This window comes from Antennarius striatus, chromosome 17 (assembly GCF_040054535.1).
Source record: "Antennarius striatus isolate MH-2024 chromosome 17, ASM4005453v1, whole genome shotgun sequence".
Lineage (NCBI taxonomy): Eukaryota > Metazoa > Chordata > Actinopteri > Lophiiformes > Antennariidae > Antennarius > Antennarius striatus.
In genome coordinates, this window is record NC_090792.1 from 13,752,588 (window position 1) to 13,769,342 (window position 16,755).

Sequence of the window (16,755 nt, forward strand, 5' to 3'; positions counted from 1 at the left end):
GGTCTAAAGTTCTCACTTTTTCCAGGACAAACAAGCTGTTGTCAAACACATTTTAAACCACAGATGTTAAAAATGAGTTTTGGTCCTGAACTCTCTAATTTTTGTTAACGATAGACCCAAACAGGGATAGTGGGCCTTTAAGCCATGGAACCACCCTGAACTTGATACACCTTAAAGTCAACAGGGTAACATGAGACATCTGTGCTCCAGGGTGTTTATTTCTATTCCAGAGGAAACTTACAAACAGTACATTTACTGCAGTTTTAGAATAAAGTGTGTCACTGAAATAATACAAGTTCAATATTCTCCAAAGATTAATGGTTAAAATGAATATAAAGGGAAGTATTTCTATCACAAATAACACAATGGTCCTAAAATCTTTAAATTAATCCAATCCGGGTAATTAAAATTGGGGGGAAATGTGGCATTTATTATTATAATTATTTATTATGCAAGGTTCCTACCCTAGGAATATCATCAGTTGTTAATGTTCTATCACACAAACACTGTTTAGTCTGAACTTAACACACCGCATCCTTTAATATCAAATAGATTTCATTCATAATGGTGTTTTATTTTAGAATTTGATGATTTGAGTCTCTTCTCCCGCGCGAGGGGCGGGGCTTAGCCATTACTGAAACGCACCTGTGTGTCATTTACCTGCCACGACCATTTTCTCCTGTCGTCCCTTCAGAGCGCGGTCTCTGCTCGGCAGCTGAGTCTTACTCGCCATGGATTCGGCGGCAGGAAGCGGTACAGTAAGGAGCAGCAGCCACACGGCGGATATTCGTGTTGGGGAGAACCACCGTGAAAATGGTTCGGTCTTGCGGGATACCTTCATACTGGAGGGTGGGAGGAGGGGAGGAGAGACTGGCATCATCATGAATATTCATTACTCGTCGGCAACGACGTGCGCTGCATATTAACTAATCACGGGGTTAAAATGACTTTGGCACAAAAGCCTACAATACATCGTGTGCGGGAACGAAATTAAATTTAAATAAATATCCGCGCCATTCTGAATGCAAATGAGCCCGCGCTGGTAATCAGCTCTCACGTTGTGGGAGGCGCTTCCGGTCGCATCAGGCTGGAGTAGGGATGTGCAGATGAGTAGCTTTGTGGTTCCATTTACATGCGTGTTATTCCTGCTGATGACTTAGAACTTCAAGGGTCCACTGGTAATAGCTCACAAAGTGGCTCAAGCCCTGCATGTATTAAACAGTTTATGAAAATGGGGGCCCCAGGCATCAAGGGATCCTCAGCAAATTGGAGGGGAGCCTCGGCGACCTGGAGGGGACATGGATAGACAGATAATTGAGGTGTTTGGCAACACCTGTATTTGGGATTAATATTAACAAGAGTACCTAAAAATTCATGTGGTGACCCTTTGCTTCCTGGTAGCAGCTGTCTCTCCACACTCACCGTGTGATGTGACGCTCAGATTCCTGGAGAGCAACATCTTTTCAAATCTAAAGCTTCTTTTACGCAGCCTCTTTATTGTGCCTCCTTTGAAAGGCTCATTTGTGCCTTATGGATATAGACTGAAAATTCCATATGTTCTCTGCAGTCATTTATCGTAGCACAATTTCAGGGAGGATACGGTTGAAACGGACCAATAGCGATGGAAATGGATGAGTAGTGTAGCTGCAATTTAAGTCAGACAAGACACATTTCTCTCTATGTGTCTAAACACAACCTTTTCCTATACTTACTATATTTTTTGTTGTTTAGACGTGTTTCTTCACATCTTCCTACATCCATCAATGCAAATGTAAAAGACAAATGGAAGTATATATGCTATGCTGTATGCACTGTTTGAACAGACTTATGTGATTTTATCACATAAGTCTGTTCTGTGGACCAGTCTCGGTATAAGAAGGAATGTAAACGATCATCTCACAAGGTGTGGTCGCTACTGGTTCCACTTCATTCCTCTTACGAATGTGGATGACATCTTGTCACACATGACTGCCATGTGTCCGGGAAAAGACTCTTTCAGCTGAGCTCAAAACATGCTGGCAGTAAACCGTATACAGATATACGTTGGGTTCCGTCGTTAATTCTTTCCATGAGATGTGACATAAGTCGAAAAACGACTTAAGTCAAAAGAACTTGTCTCCAGGTTAAACCTAAAATAACCATTCCCAGTTCTGTACTGCACTTTATTTTCAAGTGCATTTTCAATTTTAGGTTAGTACAAATCTATTTTAAGCTCGCAGACAATTAAAATCTATTTTTTTACTATAGTACAGAAATAACTTTGCCGTCTTGTACGTCGCTGTCTGCTTCTTCCGCTTTGTGGGTAACGGGGATGCTATGGGCTAATAATATAATGTATGTTTTTATTCTTATTGTATTGTAGCATAATATTATGTACTTTTAATGGTTTTTTAGTAATTTGTGGCGGACAGATGTAAAGTCAAGTGAAAAGAATTAAATTTGACTTTTACTTTTCTGTGTACATTTTTTTGAAAACCAATGTATTGAGAATGACGTGATTCAAAAAGACGTGAGCTATGGTATCCTTCCACTAAAAAGCACATATGGTAATTTAATGTGTAGCTTGCTGCACTTGGTGGGGTGTTGTGAAATAGTATAAAAGGCACATTTATCAGATTTGAACTCTTTTTCTCTGCATAGTGGTCAAATTTTGTCAGGTAAATACAAAAGTAATTCAAATTTAATCACTTAAATAAACACAATACATTGCTTAAGGCTACCAGTTGAATCAGTTTGCAATTGTGCATGTCAATGAAATTAACTTCAAGTAGCACATCAACATGCTGTTTCCTTTATTGTAGTTTAAGACATACAGAACAATGGAGGTTAAATCGGTCGTGTGATCACAGAACCAGTCTCCACCATCAAAAACTAGTCACTGTTTACGATGAAATGTTTGTATAAAAAAGGCCTCGTAATGAGCTGGCTTCTTCTCTAGGGTGTATCCTGCCTTTCACCCATAGCTGGCTAGAATAGGCTCCAGCAGAACTGTGACCCGCAAAGCGTATAGGAAGCTGTAGAGATGATACCAATCCTGGATAGCAATCAAAGGCCAACAACCACTCATGCTCACACTCATACCTACGGACATTTTGGTGTGACTAATTCACTAAACTTCATGTTGTTGGAGGTGGGAGGAAGCCAGAGAACCCGGAGAGAACATACAAACTGCACAGGAAGGAGTCAAACGCGGGACCTTCTTAATGTGAGGCAGCAGCGCTACCCGCTGCACCACCATGCTGCCGTGCAGAGCATTGGTCATCTTCTAGTTATATCTCTGGTTCCATCTTATTCGATGTGAAATTTCTTGATACTTGATTCACTCAATGACTAATGAATGATTACTGAATAAATTATATTTTGTCAGTCGTAGAATAGAGTCGCCATGCGTCTAGAATCTCTGGTGCCACATAAACTCAGTTTTCGTTTGACAGACTGACATCCATATTTGATGCATGTACTCCCCTTCTTACTGTGTCATCACATTTCCAGTTTTATTCTCTACTGAAACATATCTATAGTGGTAAAATACCACAAAAAAGTCTTAAAGAGTCACAGCTTGCACTCCTCTGCTCACGCTCAGATGTGATTTAACTTCCACAGCAGCTAAACGAGCAATATGGTCGTAATAAGGATGATTATTTACAAGAGAACTTAAAGTATTCTTGTGCATGCTTTGAACCAGCCAATTAGCCAGTAACAAAGAATCCGGGCCATTGTTCCTATATCCTACAAACCAGAATAACATCACACCCAGCTGCAACCCCCTCCTTTCCTCTCTCTCTTTCTCTCTCTCACCCCTTTCCTCTCTCTTATCTGGCAGGGAAATGAAGCTCAATCACCTGCAGAGGAGCTGAGGGCGGCACAGGGGACTTTGCAATGCAAATGCCAGGTAATTACCCGAAAGCTAGGAGAGTGGAAGCACAGGATTAAAATAGAGCAGAGAGAGAGAGGGAGAGAGACGAACCAAACATTGGGTTCACATGCCCGGTAATGCAGGATGATTGGGGTGTTTTGGGGGTGTGTAGGGATGTAGGAAGAAGAAAGGAGAGAGATGAGGAAGGGAGAAAGGTGATGAGAAGCAAAGGGATGGATGGGAACTGCACACACGTATGGAGTCCACAGCGTGTGCTAATTTCCCTGTGTCTGCATCTGTGAATGTGTGTGTTTCCTTCCAACAAATGATCAATACATTTTCCCGTCTCAGCTGCGTACTGCCATGGAGGAATGATCTGCTATTAATGTAGAAAAATATCTGCCATGAATAAAACCTTTTTTTTTTGCGCGAGTGCTGTAGCAGCTTGAGTAGACCTGTGTGTGTGTGTGTGTGTGTGTGTGTGTGTACGCTTGCATATATAAGTGTTTGTGTCTGGGTGCACCATTGTGTGTGTGCTCTCTAATGGGCACTTGTGCAGCATATATTTGTGTGTGTCTGTGTGTGTGTGTGTGTGTTGGATGATTGCATGTGTTTGTGTGTGTGATTTGTGTGTAGTGCCGGAGGATTTAGTGAGTGTGCCAGCTTGCAGCTGTTTGATTGCCGGTGAGTGAGGGCGAAGGGATGTGCAGATGTGAGTAAGTATCAAAGAGATTATGAAATGACCTGGATTTAACACTGCAGTAGATTTTAACCGGGTGTTGTTACACATTAAGGCCTCTGTTTGACTGTGTGGATTTGAAAGCTGTTAGTTGTTCCCCTGGTTTCAACAGCTATTTTTTTTTCCCCCAATAAGAACGAACGCTTGCTTGTAATTTGACACAGGACTCACACGTTTGTTTGATTGTGGAGGATATTTCCTGGCAATAGTGTGGCTCACGAGCAGCACCTCAACAGCTACCTCTGATTAACATCTGAACAAACCAGGAGCCAGCCAAAGAGAAAACTGTTTTGAGTGTTTCTAAAGTCTCACTTCGCCTAATTAGAATAATAAATCATGCCGCCTCGTTGTTTTCAAAGGGCCCTCCATCGTCTCGCCGAAGCAGGTGGGATTGTGGGTTGGTGTGAAAAACAAAGGCTCTGATTGCCCTGCTGAAGCTACAGTCGGTTAAAAGCAACATGGTGCTCTCTGGGGATTCATATTCAAAACTAATCCATATCAGTTGGTAGAACTGAGAGGGAAAAGCCAACTTGACAAATTTTGATTCATACTCTGGCCCATGCTTGACTTCACTTGACATAAATCACTTAGCTCATTGGGAAATGTGGAGAAGATGTGTAGGATCGTTTGAATGACATGAAAGAATAGGGAGGGTATGCCTGGTGGTAGCTGTCAGTGATGGTTGTTATTTGTGTTTGATTTCTCCATAGAAGAAATTATATATTCTGTTTAAGCCATAGTGCAATACACTCATTTCTCTCTTCACTGACATGAAGTACAAAATGCATGCCAATAATGAAGCAAACAGAGAACACACTGCGTGTCCAATAGTAACAAGTATCCCTGCCTCAGGTTTATTTCAGTGAGGAAAGAATGAATTTGTTCCTGTCCAATGCAATTATTGTTAGTCACTAATAAAAGTGGAATTTTAAAAATAAGATAACAAAATAAATGGTTGAACTTCCCAAAATATCAAAAGACATCTTTAAAGTACTTGAGAGAAATGTACAAAATGTTCGTGTGTTTGATGAATCTCTACAAAATAAGACAAAACTGAACATGTGACATTGTGGAAAAACGTGCAACCAGAAAAATATCACGTGAGGTGCGTCTAGAAAAATGTGCTGAAATGTAATATGATGGACTCTTAAGTTAGTAGTTTGTGGACAGGTTCATACAAGTATTTTTATTCATCACTGATACAACCTTTTGTCTCAGCAGTGGTTCAGAATCCAAATACATTAATTTACCGTCACAAAAGAAAGTCAACAAATATTCACATTTGTGAAAGTATAACTGAGTAATTTATGGCCTTATTAAGAACTGACCTTTCAAACTATCAACTTTCAAAATATCTCCAGATTAATAAACTCTATATCAACTGATTAATCAGCTAATCATTCAAGCTTTATCTCTGACAGTGAACCAGAAAATGCTATGGAAGCAAATTATCTTATACAATATAAATACAGCTTTAATTTTTTTTCGTGAATATTCTCATTCCTACAGATGAATTTACATTTATTTAAATTGTGTTTTTTCAAATGTGAGTAGTCTCCACAGTGAAAGTAGAGGTCTGCATGGGACTGAGAGAATTATTCTGGATTATAAAAATAATAAAATATTGATCAAAAGGAGCATGGCTCTAATTTAGTCAAACGTCTCACCTCGGTGCTCACTTTCTCAGTTCTGATGTTGTCCACGTGGTTGACAATAATCATAATTTACCAGTTAATGTTAAAACACTATAGAAAACCGACCCCAACTCCAGTACATGCTTTGCTTCTTTTTTTAAATTTTATTTTTAGTGAAAGTGTAGTGGTGGCAAAAAAAAATTAAGATACATAGAGATAGTCATTAAGAATTGCATTTGTCAATATTATAGTATGAAACTATGGCATCATTATTATTATGATGCATCAAATTCTAAGGATTCATTTTATCAAAGTAGGTCAAAAACAATTTATTATTATACTGAATGTTAGTTGAATATATAATGATGCTAATGTTATTCTGCAAAGAGTATCTACATAGTCAAATTAATTCACTTGAGTAAGACGTATAGTATTCCAAAAATATAGTATGTATACCCCTCTAAAATGAATTGTAATGTAAAAGTACAAAACAGCCTAAGATTAAATTGTCACTTTTTTTTCCTTCGTAAATGTCCTTAAACTGCTTCTTTGAGAGAAATGGGTTTTTTTCACTTTTCCATACAGATCATTCTCTCCTTTATATTATACTTATATTTCTACACACACAAGAATTTCAATAACTTTTCATGTCACGTTGAACCTATCCCTATTCAGATGGGGAGAGCGCACATCGATACATACAAAGGGAGAAAACAGGAGGTGTTTGGAGTGAGCTGAGTGCAGCTATAAAACCCATCTACTTCCTTTTTCTCTCATTCTGGCACCGCACTGTGCTAAGAGTGGCTGGGCTAAGCCACTCTTGCCCTACATACAGCCTAAACAGCAGATTACTGACTGTCCCTCTAATCCCATGCACCGGGCATGTGCCACTGTCACCATGAACCAACCATCCAATCTCCCTGCAGCCACCATCATCATGCCTGTTGTTCTGGTTGCTGCCCCCACCAAATCCACAGAAGTATCTCCTATTTCCACTTTTGTACCTTGCTGTTTTATGTCTACTCTATTATGTAATTCTAAATAAATACAGCACCCTAATTCCACAGGAATCCCTCTCGCTCTTCCTTTTCTTGGAACGACCCGTCTCATCCTTGTCCTCCCAGAGCCCTACACCCTCCCAGTTTCAGACTCCCCATGACCACCTGGCATAGGACAGTTTCCTCTAGTCCGTCAACCTCAAATAAACCGCCAGGCCTGAGATTAGGGTTAATCTGGACGTTGTGTCATCCTGTATCTATCCACCACCCCCACAGCTCCATTCTTTCCTCCCTCTCCCCCTCCCTTCTTCCCCTCTTTCCTCCTCTTTACCAAAGAGGCTTTGGTTTGAAATCCTTTATTGTGAAAACCCACTCCCCTTGCAATGTCTTTTCTGCCTGTCGCCAAGTGCAACTTTTCCTCCCGCAATTCATTCTTAGTCAATCCTTAAAAAGATACTGGTAGAACCTGGCCTTGAGCGGTGCTGGGACTTTTCTATTGTCTTTCTAGAATGAATTTGGAATTAGGAAAGAAGATCAGTATAATAAAACAAACTTGCATGCTTGAATATGCGTGCATGAGCAAGCATCATGACTTGCCATAATAATAGCTGTGTATATGTGCATCTTATTGCTTGATTTTATAGAGAATTCATTCTTCACTCTCCTGTCCCAATCACCCAACCCCCCAGTGCATTTAGCCAGACGAGCACTCCCAGCCCTCTCACCCAGAGGACAGAATGAAGACACGGAAGCCCTGGGTTGGATGAAGAGACTCCACAATAGTGCAAAGGACAAAGATGCAAGGAGAATGCAGACAAAAAAGGGGGGGAAAGATACATAGAGCTAAAAAGCCTCTTTTTATTTTTTGTCTTTGGAAATAAATGGCAAATTCTCCCTCAAGCTAAAGTCTACTTTCTTAAGTTGAAAAGCCAGGAAAAAGCACTTGGCAGACAGAAACTGGTAGAATGGAGAGTGCGAGGTGGGGAGGGATGTAGGCCAGCAAGTGTCTTATCATAAGGGGGCTGAAAGAAAAGACCCTTGAGCACGAGAACCTGCATGAGCTGGATGCTTTAGTGAGAAAACAGCATAAAGGATCCGTCGAATTGATCACAAGATGCTGAGCTTCGACTCTTAACATGCAAACTCTTCCTGTAGTCATCATCAGCAAGTTTGTTGAGCGCAGTTTAATTTGTTCCAATTATAATGATAGTCTGTTCACTTATTAAGAAGTCTGAGTACATGCAACGTAATGATTAAATGTACTCAGAAATACACACACTAGACATACACACCGCAAACCTGATGACATTATCATTTATGTAGCAGTAGGTTGGACAGGATGCTTCAAGTCTTCTAAAATGGATTGGGAGCATGGAATCGCAGAACCTGGAGTGAAAACGGGGCAGCGAGATGCAGGAGTTAGAGCGATAGTCACTGATTAAAGGGGACAGAGTGAGCGAACATGCTGAGAAAGGAAAACGAGGGAGAGCGCGGGGCCAAACGAAGAATGTTCAAAGTGATTGTGCAAGAGTGCAAAATGTTCAGAGAGCAAGAAGGAGAGAAGAAGTGATGTAGCTAATGAATGTAAAGTAATTGCTGTCATGTGGATTCTGATCCCAATAAATCAAGGCCAGTGTGGTCTCCTGTAACATCTCTGCATTGTTGGGAACAGGAAGGACAGATGTATAATTATAAACTACAGAAATATATAAAGACACAGAGTCAGACAAATATATTATGTGTGAAATAAACATAACATTTTTGACATTTTCAACCATTTTTGGATCTTTTTGTGATTGTGAACTGTGCATGAATGTGCCAAAATATAAAATATCTGTTGAATTGTAATTTCCTCAGCTAAAATAAAAAAGTAGAACAGATGTGTAATACATTACATAAACGTAAGAAAACAGAAGTGTTAGACTGTTTTATCTTGCCATGGAATCTGCCTACTTGCGACATAAGATCCCCTTCATCATGATGAGCTTTCTGACTGCTTGAATGCACTCGAAGTCCAAACAGAATAGACGATGCCAGCTAGTGTAGACCTAACTGGGTTATAAATGGAATGTGGTCCAATGAATTAGCCATGCTTATTATTGAAAATCACCACTTTGCTTTCTGCTTAACTAGGCTGCAAAATTGATTTACCTTGTTTCCCCAGTCTATGGCCATCACAAAGACATCCTGTTATTATGAGGGCTGTGAGTATTATTGTATGTGCTAATCAGAAAATATGTGAACCATGCATTTTAATTACAAATTGTACAAGGGCAATTTTAAAAACAAAAGCCTTTAAGAACACCGTTGCCCACACGATAAAAGAAGCTGCCATGCTGCAACAACACCAGTTCATCACTCAGAAAAAAACTGTCAATGATTTTCACATTTTCATATTTTTAAAAAACACATTTCATTCATTTCACTTTACTGTACAGTATGCCCCTTATTATATACACCTTGTTTTTTTATACTGTATGCCCCAAAGCAAATCACTCATGTTCAAACGGCAATATCTGAACATGACAGAAATGGTGCAAAATGGGAAGTAGGTCACATAGCAATTTATTTGACAAAAAAAAAAAAAAAAGATGGGGGTGGGGAACCAGAGCAGGGTGTGTGCAGAGGCAGCAGCAAAAGAGGAGGTTTTTGGGAACAGATGAGAGAGAGAGAGAGAGAGAGAGAGAGAGAGAGAGAGAGAGAGAGAAAAGTTACAAACTACTTTGGCTCATTCAAAATCTGCTTGGTCAGTATGGAACCTTCATGCTGACACATGGTTGAGTACACTTTTGTTTTTTTGTACTTATTAAATATTACAAATCACACACAGAAATCATGAAAGGCGTTTCCCGTTGTACAGTGACTAAAACTGATATTGCGGTCACTGAACCATGTCGGCACTGAGTGTGTCGGCAGCATTGATCAGCTGTCAGTGAACTGGCCTGTAACCCCCCCCCCCATGCCTGACCTCACCAAAACACACACACACACACACACACACACACACACACACACACACACACATGCACGCACTGATATTGATATACTGTATTTTGCCACTGATATTTACAGAGCAAATATCCAAAATCCACATAAAGCACTGTAAATACACGTATTCCCCTGCACACACACCCACACACACTCGTAAGCTCTTTGGCTTCCGCCTGATCCAGTTTAAATCCCGTCATCACTGAACATCACACAGCTGTATGATATGCAAGTGCACGGAGGCCAGACACCTCGGTATTCTCTACTGATCTGTTGCACTAAATGCTAAAGCTCATGTAGCCGTCCAGCTACACATGGCGCTGCTGCTTTGTTTTGTGGTTCATCAACCTCTAGGTCGGTGACTTTGCTTTACAACAACAAAAAAACATACCAAAAAAATCCTCAGTAGTCTTAAATGTTAAATAAATATACTGTGATAATACGTGCAAATTTTAACATTTACATTACAAAAATATCCTCAATTTCTACAACTGACACAGGATTTCAACAAAAACATTTATATTAATTTCACTGACATTTGGAGGGAAACTCTACACATTGTCAATAAAAATTTCAGCAGCAATGCAATATGGAACTATGTTAACCAAAAAAAGCAAATACTTTTCCTCTTTCTTGTCCTTAAAAATAACTAAAACTCCTTTTTAAGAAGACAATGGGCAGAAGCTATAATGATTTGTGTATTTTCCGTGGCATCAAATGCCACAAAACAGACAAACAAATCCATCCTCGGGGGCATAAGATTTATGTGCCTGTATTCACATATTGAAAGACTTTGTACTGTATATTCACTAAATCTCAGTTCTCTAAATCTAGACAATCTGTACAGACTGCACCGAGGATCACAAAGCCACATTAACACATAAGAGAGGCTCTGGAGCACCAGTCATTTCTAATGACTCGATAATCTGACCCAAATGCTGCCTTCTTGCTAATCTCCCCATCGGATTACCAAACTAAGGACGAGCCCTGTCTATTTGTCTCGACCTGTCTCTCTGCCATCTTGCCTGTCTGTCCCTCCCTGCTTGTCTCTTTGTATCAGTGCTTTCTTGTGTATTTTTCCTCATATTCCTCCGTAGGACAGAAATTCTTTGCTTGCCTCTCCACTACGCTGCTTGCTGTCTGTGAGGAATGTTGCATGTCTTTTTTGCCCGCTCTCTGCCTCACGTGTACAAGCTTTTAAAAAGGAGAATGGGGTGTCAGGATATCAAAATGCATGCAGCCAGATTTCTTCTTCCTCTCTTCACACTAACATGCAAGGGCACGCATGCCTAACCTTACACATATATCCTCAATATATACAACATAGATTGCAGGAAATTCATGGTCTGTAATTTACACTTTTAAATTACAGAATTAAAAAAACAACAAAAACAAATGTATTCCACAAAAAAACCACAAATGGGATTAATTTTTGTTACTCCTTTCCAAACTGCCGTCACTCTGATTATGTCTGAAAATCCATTTTTCTCACCCTCATAATGAAAATCCAGCTTTCTCTGCCCGAATCCATATATTTATTCCGAAGAATTGTTTTCCACCATTGACCTCAATGTAAAATGTATTTTTGATTTCACAGTATTGACTCCGCATCTGCTACTGTGTGTGTGTGTGTGTTGCTGTGTATGCATTAGTTTGCATATGTTTGGTCTGTGCCATAACTCTACCTTACACACTGGAACCTGCCGTTCACAATCGGTAAAAACTTGTGACATTAAGCTTCTCTCAAAATAACATTTGATTCAACTAATTCTAACTGAACACGTCGATGAATTATCCCTTCACACGTGTCAGTTTTTCCACATTTGATGACAGATGAGAGACATGTGGGATTTTCCATGAAAAATATAGTATCAAATTTAAGGATATTTTTTGCCCTTCCAGCTATGTAATTCTGTGTGATATTGAAATAGATATTTTTTTACGCCGTTGCTAAAATGGAGATCAAAGTGCCTTGAGTCAATGTGTGTCAAATCGCTACAGGAAAGACATGCATCCGTTTAGCATGTGTGGTATTGGTTACGCCTAATTCTGGAAGGGACTGAGCCGGTTGATTCAAACTTACATTTCCCCTGAATGTGCTGTTGAAGTTAATTTAACATAAAGAAGAAAATTAACATGATCAGATACGAGACTATCTGACTTTGCTTTAAAAAAAAAAAAGAAAAAGAAAAAACGGGTCTTTTAGTGTTAATGTTAAGACATAAAACTGCACTAATTATTGTAATGCTTCAAGCACATCTGAAATATTGATGAAGGCTGTTTCTTTTGATTTAATTTGCAAAATGTCACAGCCTTAAATCTTAGATGTGGGACTAGAGAGGAAATATGAGGGGGAAAAAAAAAAGACATTTCTTTATTGCAAATTGCATAAATCAAAACACAAACACATAAAAATATGCCTGTATAGAGTCAATGTCTTCTTGCGGTGGTTTGACAGTTGTGGATGTCGACAAATTTCAAAATAATGAGAAAGGTTAGGAGCAGGAACGCTGGAATGAACTAAGTGGTGGAGTGATGAATGAGACGGGAAAGAAGCAAGAGATGGAAAAGAAATGGGAGAAAAATAAAAAGAGGTGAAGTGGGCCCTGGATATGGTGCTGCTGAGTGGACAAATGTGCGTGTGTATGTGTGTGTGTGTGTGTGTGTTTGCACGGGCGGTAAAAAGAGAAGGGGAGGAGGTTGCTACTGCTGTCCATTTGGAAATCAGCTGATGGCCGCGGATGATGGAGCAGGGAAGGGTCATGGGTCAAAGCCTTGCATTGTCAGCCTACCTCCCTCTCCCTTGGGGTTCCCTCCGTTGCTCGCCTCCCTCCTCCATCCACCCCCTCCTGCCTCCTGCACATTTACATACATTTATCAGCACTACGCATCGCTGTGACTCGCTGGGCAAGAGGATGCGCCGCATGAATTACGCAGTCTGCACCGTTACAGCTTTTTGCGTTCACTGGAGAGGAAATATTTGTAAGTAACGTATGAAGAATTCAGGCACTGGCGCATGACACATATGTGCACACGCATGAGATGTGTGTGTGACTATTTAATAGAAGTGAAAAGATTTCTATGTCTACATGCACATCTGTTCATGTGCATGTTGATGTATATGCGTGTGTGTGTGTGTGTGTGTGTTTGTGTGTGTGTGTGTGTGTGTTCAGGACAAGACAGGGCCTTCCCCCACATCCTACCCCAGCATTAGGAATACCCTCATCAACCCCATGTCCTCCCCTCCACCCACCACCCCCATTCCCAGCACCCCTTACACACACCTCCCCCACGTTGCCTATGTAATCCCTGCCAGCTGGCCCCGTTGGCTAATCCCTCTGCACTGATCAGCTGGGCCACGCATCCAGTATGGGACAGGACAGAGACAGGGGCAGATAGGGGCGGGACGTTGTGTGTGTGTGTGTGTGTGTGTGTGTGTATGTGTATGTGTGTGTGTGTTTGTGTGAGCATGATCGTGGGGGGTGGTGTCGACCAGAAAGCATAAATTGAAGCCCGTGCCTTCGCCTCGGCGCAGTGTGTCTGTGTATGAGCCAGTTGCCTGTTCCTCCTCGTCCGTCCATCCCTTTTCTCTGTCCTCCTCCTCCTCCTCCCTTGGATCCTCATACATATATACCTAACTGCTGTATATATGTATATTTTACATCTTGGGCTTTTTTTGTCTTCCTTTTTGGTTTTATCTTGAGCAGATGGATTTTTCTACTGGTGATGACTGGGTAGAATTTAGCTGACTTGTTTTAGGTTTTTTTTTTGTTTTTTTCCTGCTACCCTCTCCTCCTCTTTCCCTTGACTGCATGCGTGACACCTGCCTGCCTCCCATCCCCTTCAGCCCCCTTCTCCGCCATCCCACCACCCCCTGTTTGCCTGCTCCCCTGCTCCTCTTCCCCATCCTGCAAGGATCTTGATGGAGCTGCGCAGTCACAGCATCAACAATAACACAACCAGGACCAAGGATCTGAAGGAGGAAATACTCTGCAGCTCCTAGTCTATTTTTTGCCTCGTCTTTAGAAAGGAAGGATACATTTTATCCGAACTAACGCTATTCTGCTTGTGCTACAGTATTCTGTAGGCAAACCGAAAAATGAATTGAGCGGCGGTATAGAGTTCAAAAAAGGAAAAGGATTTTAAATGTAACAGTTGCAGGTTTTCTGGATGTGAGAGGCTTGCGTAATGGCTTACTGATTTTATCTATTATTATTATTATACACGAGTACATAATCTTTACTAAATCATCTATTTGTGTATGCAGTTATTCAGAGGATAGAGACTGTTATTTAGATCTATGTTTCTCAGTCTGTACATTGCTATAGTTACATGCACAGAGTGCACAGAGAGTGAGAGAGAGAGAGAGAGAGAGAGAGTATAGGAGAGTGGGAGGGAGGGAGAAGGGAGGGTAAGGGAAGATAACGGCACAGCTTTACCAACTGTAATAAAGAATCGCTTGGTCTGATTAAATCGTACCAAGCTCTTAACCGGGGATCGGTGAGGGCAGTGCGATAGTACGGCGTAGCGGCGCATCACAGTTTGTACTCATAAATATCTAGTCGTCATCCTTTGTTTTGCTCTGAGGGGAAGATGGTCTGCAGGAATGGCAGCAATCAGGTAGCTGGGCTGCTGCTCTCTTTATGGTGCAACAAAGGTAGCTGTGCTCGCTCGCTCTATCTCACTCCCTGTTTCTCTGTGCTCTCCTCTCTCTGTGGTGCTTTTTTAATGATGTGCTGGAGTTTGTGTCTACTGAGAACACCTTAATGCTGCAACTACTGCTTTGATGATCACTACATGTGTGTGTGTGTGTTTGTGTGTGTGTGCGTGTTTTTTTCTTCTTTTGTTCACATCACATTGCTTGAAACCCTTTTTTGCACATCCACAAATGCATGCATACATTCACACACACACACACACACACACACACATGCTCCGGGCTGTCCGGTCAGAACCATCTCAATTTCAAGGCTGGTATTATTACGAGTGTTGTCTTGCATCGTCTTGTGCAGAAAATGTGTTTTTTTTGAAGACTGCATGTTGGTGTGGGATTAGCATGCGATGTACTTTGCCGTGTAAAAAGGACCGCATAGCCACCTCTGAGCCCACAGGAAGGAGAAATCACAGGTGAGGAGAGAAGAGGAAGAAAATCAAACATTATTGGACAGGAAATACGATGCATTTTTAAGACTGAGAAAGTGATATTTGGCAAAACTGTCGTCAGGGTAAAACTAACGCAGTGCAACATGAATGCCAAGGAGGGTGAACGTGTTGCTAAAATCAGGGTAAGTGAGGAAAATCAGGGTGTGAAAAAGGAACTGGGAATATTTTGGAAGTTTGGCTTTGAGCTCTTTGTGTTCACAGTGGACCTTGATTTAATTTCAATACAATTAAGGCACGCGGTGAATGCCAAGAGAGAAGCCACAGTCTTCACTCACCTGAGAGACCAACAGAAAAGTCGCTGCAGGACAGGAGAGTGGCGCTGGTAACTACACAGAGAGATGTTCACAGCAATCCTTTGAGATTAACAAGCGATGACATTCACTGGAGCCGAGGGGGGGGGGAGCATCAGGCGAAGGGGTCGCAGAGCAGTGACCGAAGACATGGGTGCAGATCTGTTCATGTAAGTTAGAAAAATCACAGCAAGGTATTTCTGACACAGGGAGATATAGTCGAGGGAAATGCAACACAATCCCAGGACGCCAGAACTACACTGGCAGCCATGAAACAGACAGAGCTGCAGGCAGGCCTACTGGTGTTGGTCCTGTAGCCAAATGGACAGAGGGATCACACTGGGGGATTTGCCATGTGGTGACAGAGGGCCACTTCAAAGGTCTGTGTTTCCGCATGAGTGTACACTTGCCCTAACTGAGAGGAAGAAGGGAACGCAGGATGAGGATCCCATAACAAACAGCATGAAGTGCTATTACATAAAAAAAAAATCAATGTTTTCACTCATAAAGGATAACCTCCACAAATCATTGTCATGCATGTCAAATTTATTTTCTTTTTTTCTAGCCGAGTATATTTTCATCATCATCCATATTCTGAATATACAGTTTTACACTCACTTTTTAAAAAAAAATTATAAGTTCATATATATATATATATATATATATATATATATATATTTATATTGTTTGCAAGTCTCGATAGAGCATCTCTGTTTTTGTTGCTGCAAAAAGTCTCAATAAAGAAGTCATTTCGTTTATCGCATTCTATTTGTACGATCTAATATTTGTCTTCAAAGTACAAAAATAAAATTGCTCAAAATCCATCAAGTAATTAAAATAACGAGCTTCACTCAACTCCTATAATCACAGAGCTGTACTGAATGATTTAAGCTGTAAATTGCTGTAGGGACAAGAGATGCGAGTTGACCTACATCTCAGAATACATACAGAACGAGCAAAGTATCTTTCTCCTCATGCTGTGGCTTTAATTCTAGAGCTTTTAAAGGCAGAAGTCTATTCAGGATGTGACTCAACGTGGGTCTGCTGTAGGATAAAAGCATTACAAAACAATCATAGCATCATAGCA

The 16,755-nt window shown here is 40.8% G+C and overlaps 1 protein-coding gene and 1 long non-coding RNA gene across 3 annotated transcripts in view; one reads left to right on the top strand and one right to left on the bottom strand.

Annotated features, from left to right (window-relative positions):
- The window catches only part of msrab (methionine sulfoxide reductase Ab), a 51,610-nt gene that overhangs the window by 30,906 nt on the left and 3,949 nt on the right, over positions 1–16,755 (bottom strand). Inside the window, exons 3-5 of one of the 2 annotated variants that reach the window (XM_068339544.1) lie at positions 1,423–1,445; positions 1,058–1,287; positions 661–842 (exon numbers count right to left, since the gene is read on the bottom strand). In XM_068339544.1, coding sequence (XP_068195645.1) covers positions 661–842; positions 1,058–1,128 — 253 coding nt within the window. In that variant the 5' untranslated portion in view covers positions 1,129–1,287; positions 1,423–1,445. The remainder of the gene's footprint in view (positions 1–660; positions 843–1,057; positions 1,288–1,422; positions 1,446–16,755) is intronic. The other variant, XM_068339546.1, reaches the window with a different exon arrangement.
- Positions 660–8,947, top strand: LOC137611382 (uncharacterized). The gene is made up of 3 exons (XR_011038617.1): positions 660–758; positions 3,824–3,892; positions 7,917–8,947. It is a non-coding gene; the product is annotated as an uncharacterized lncRNA (long non-coding RNA).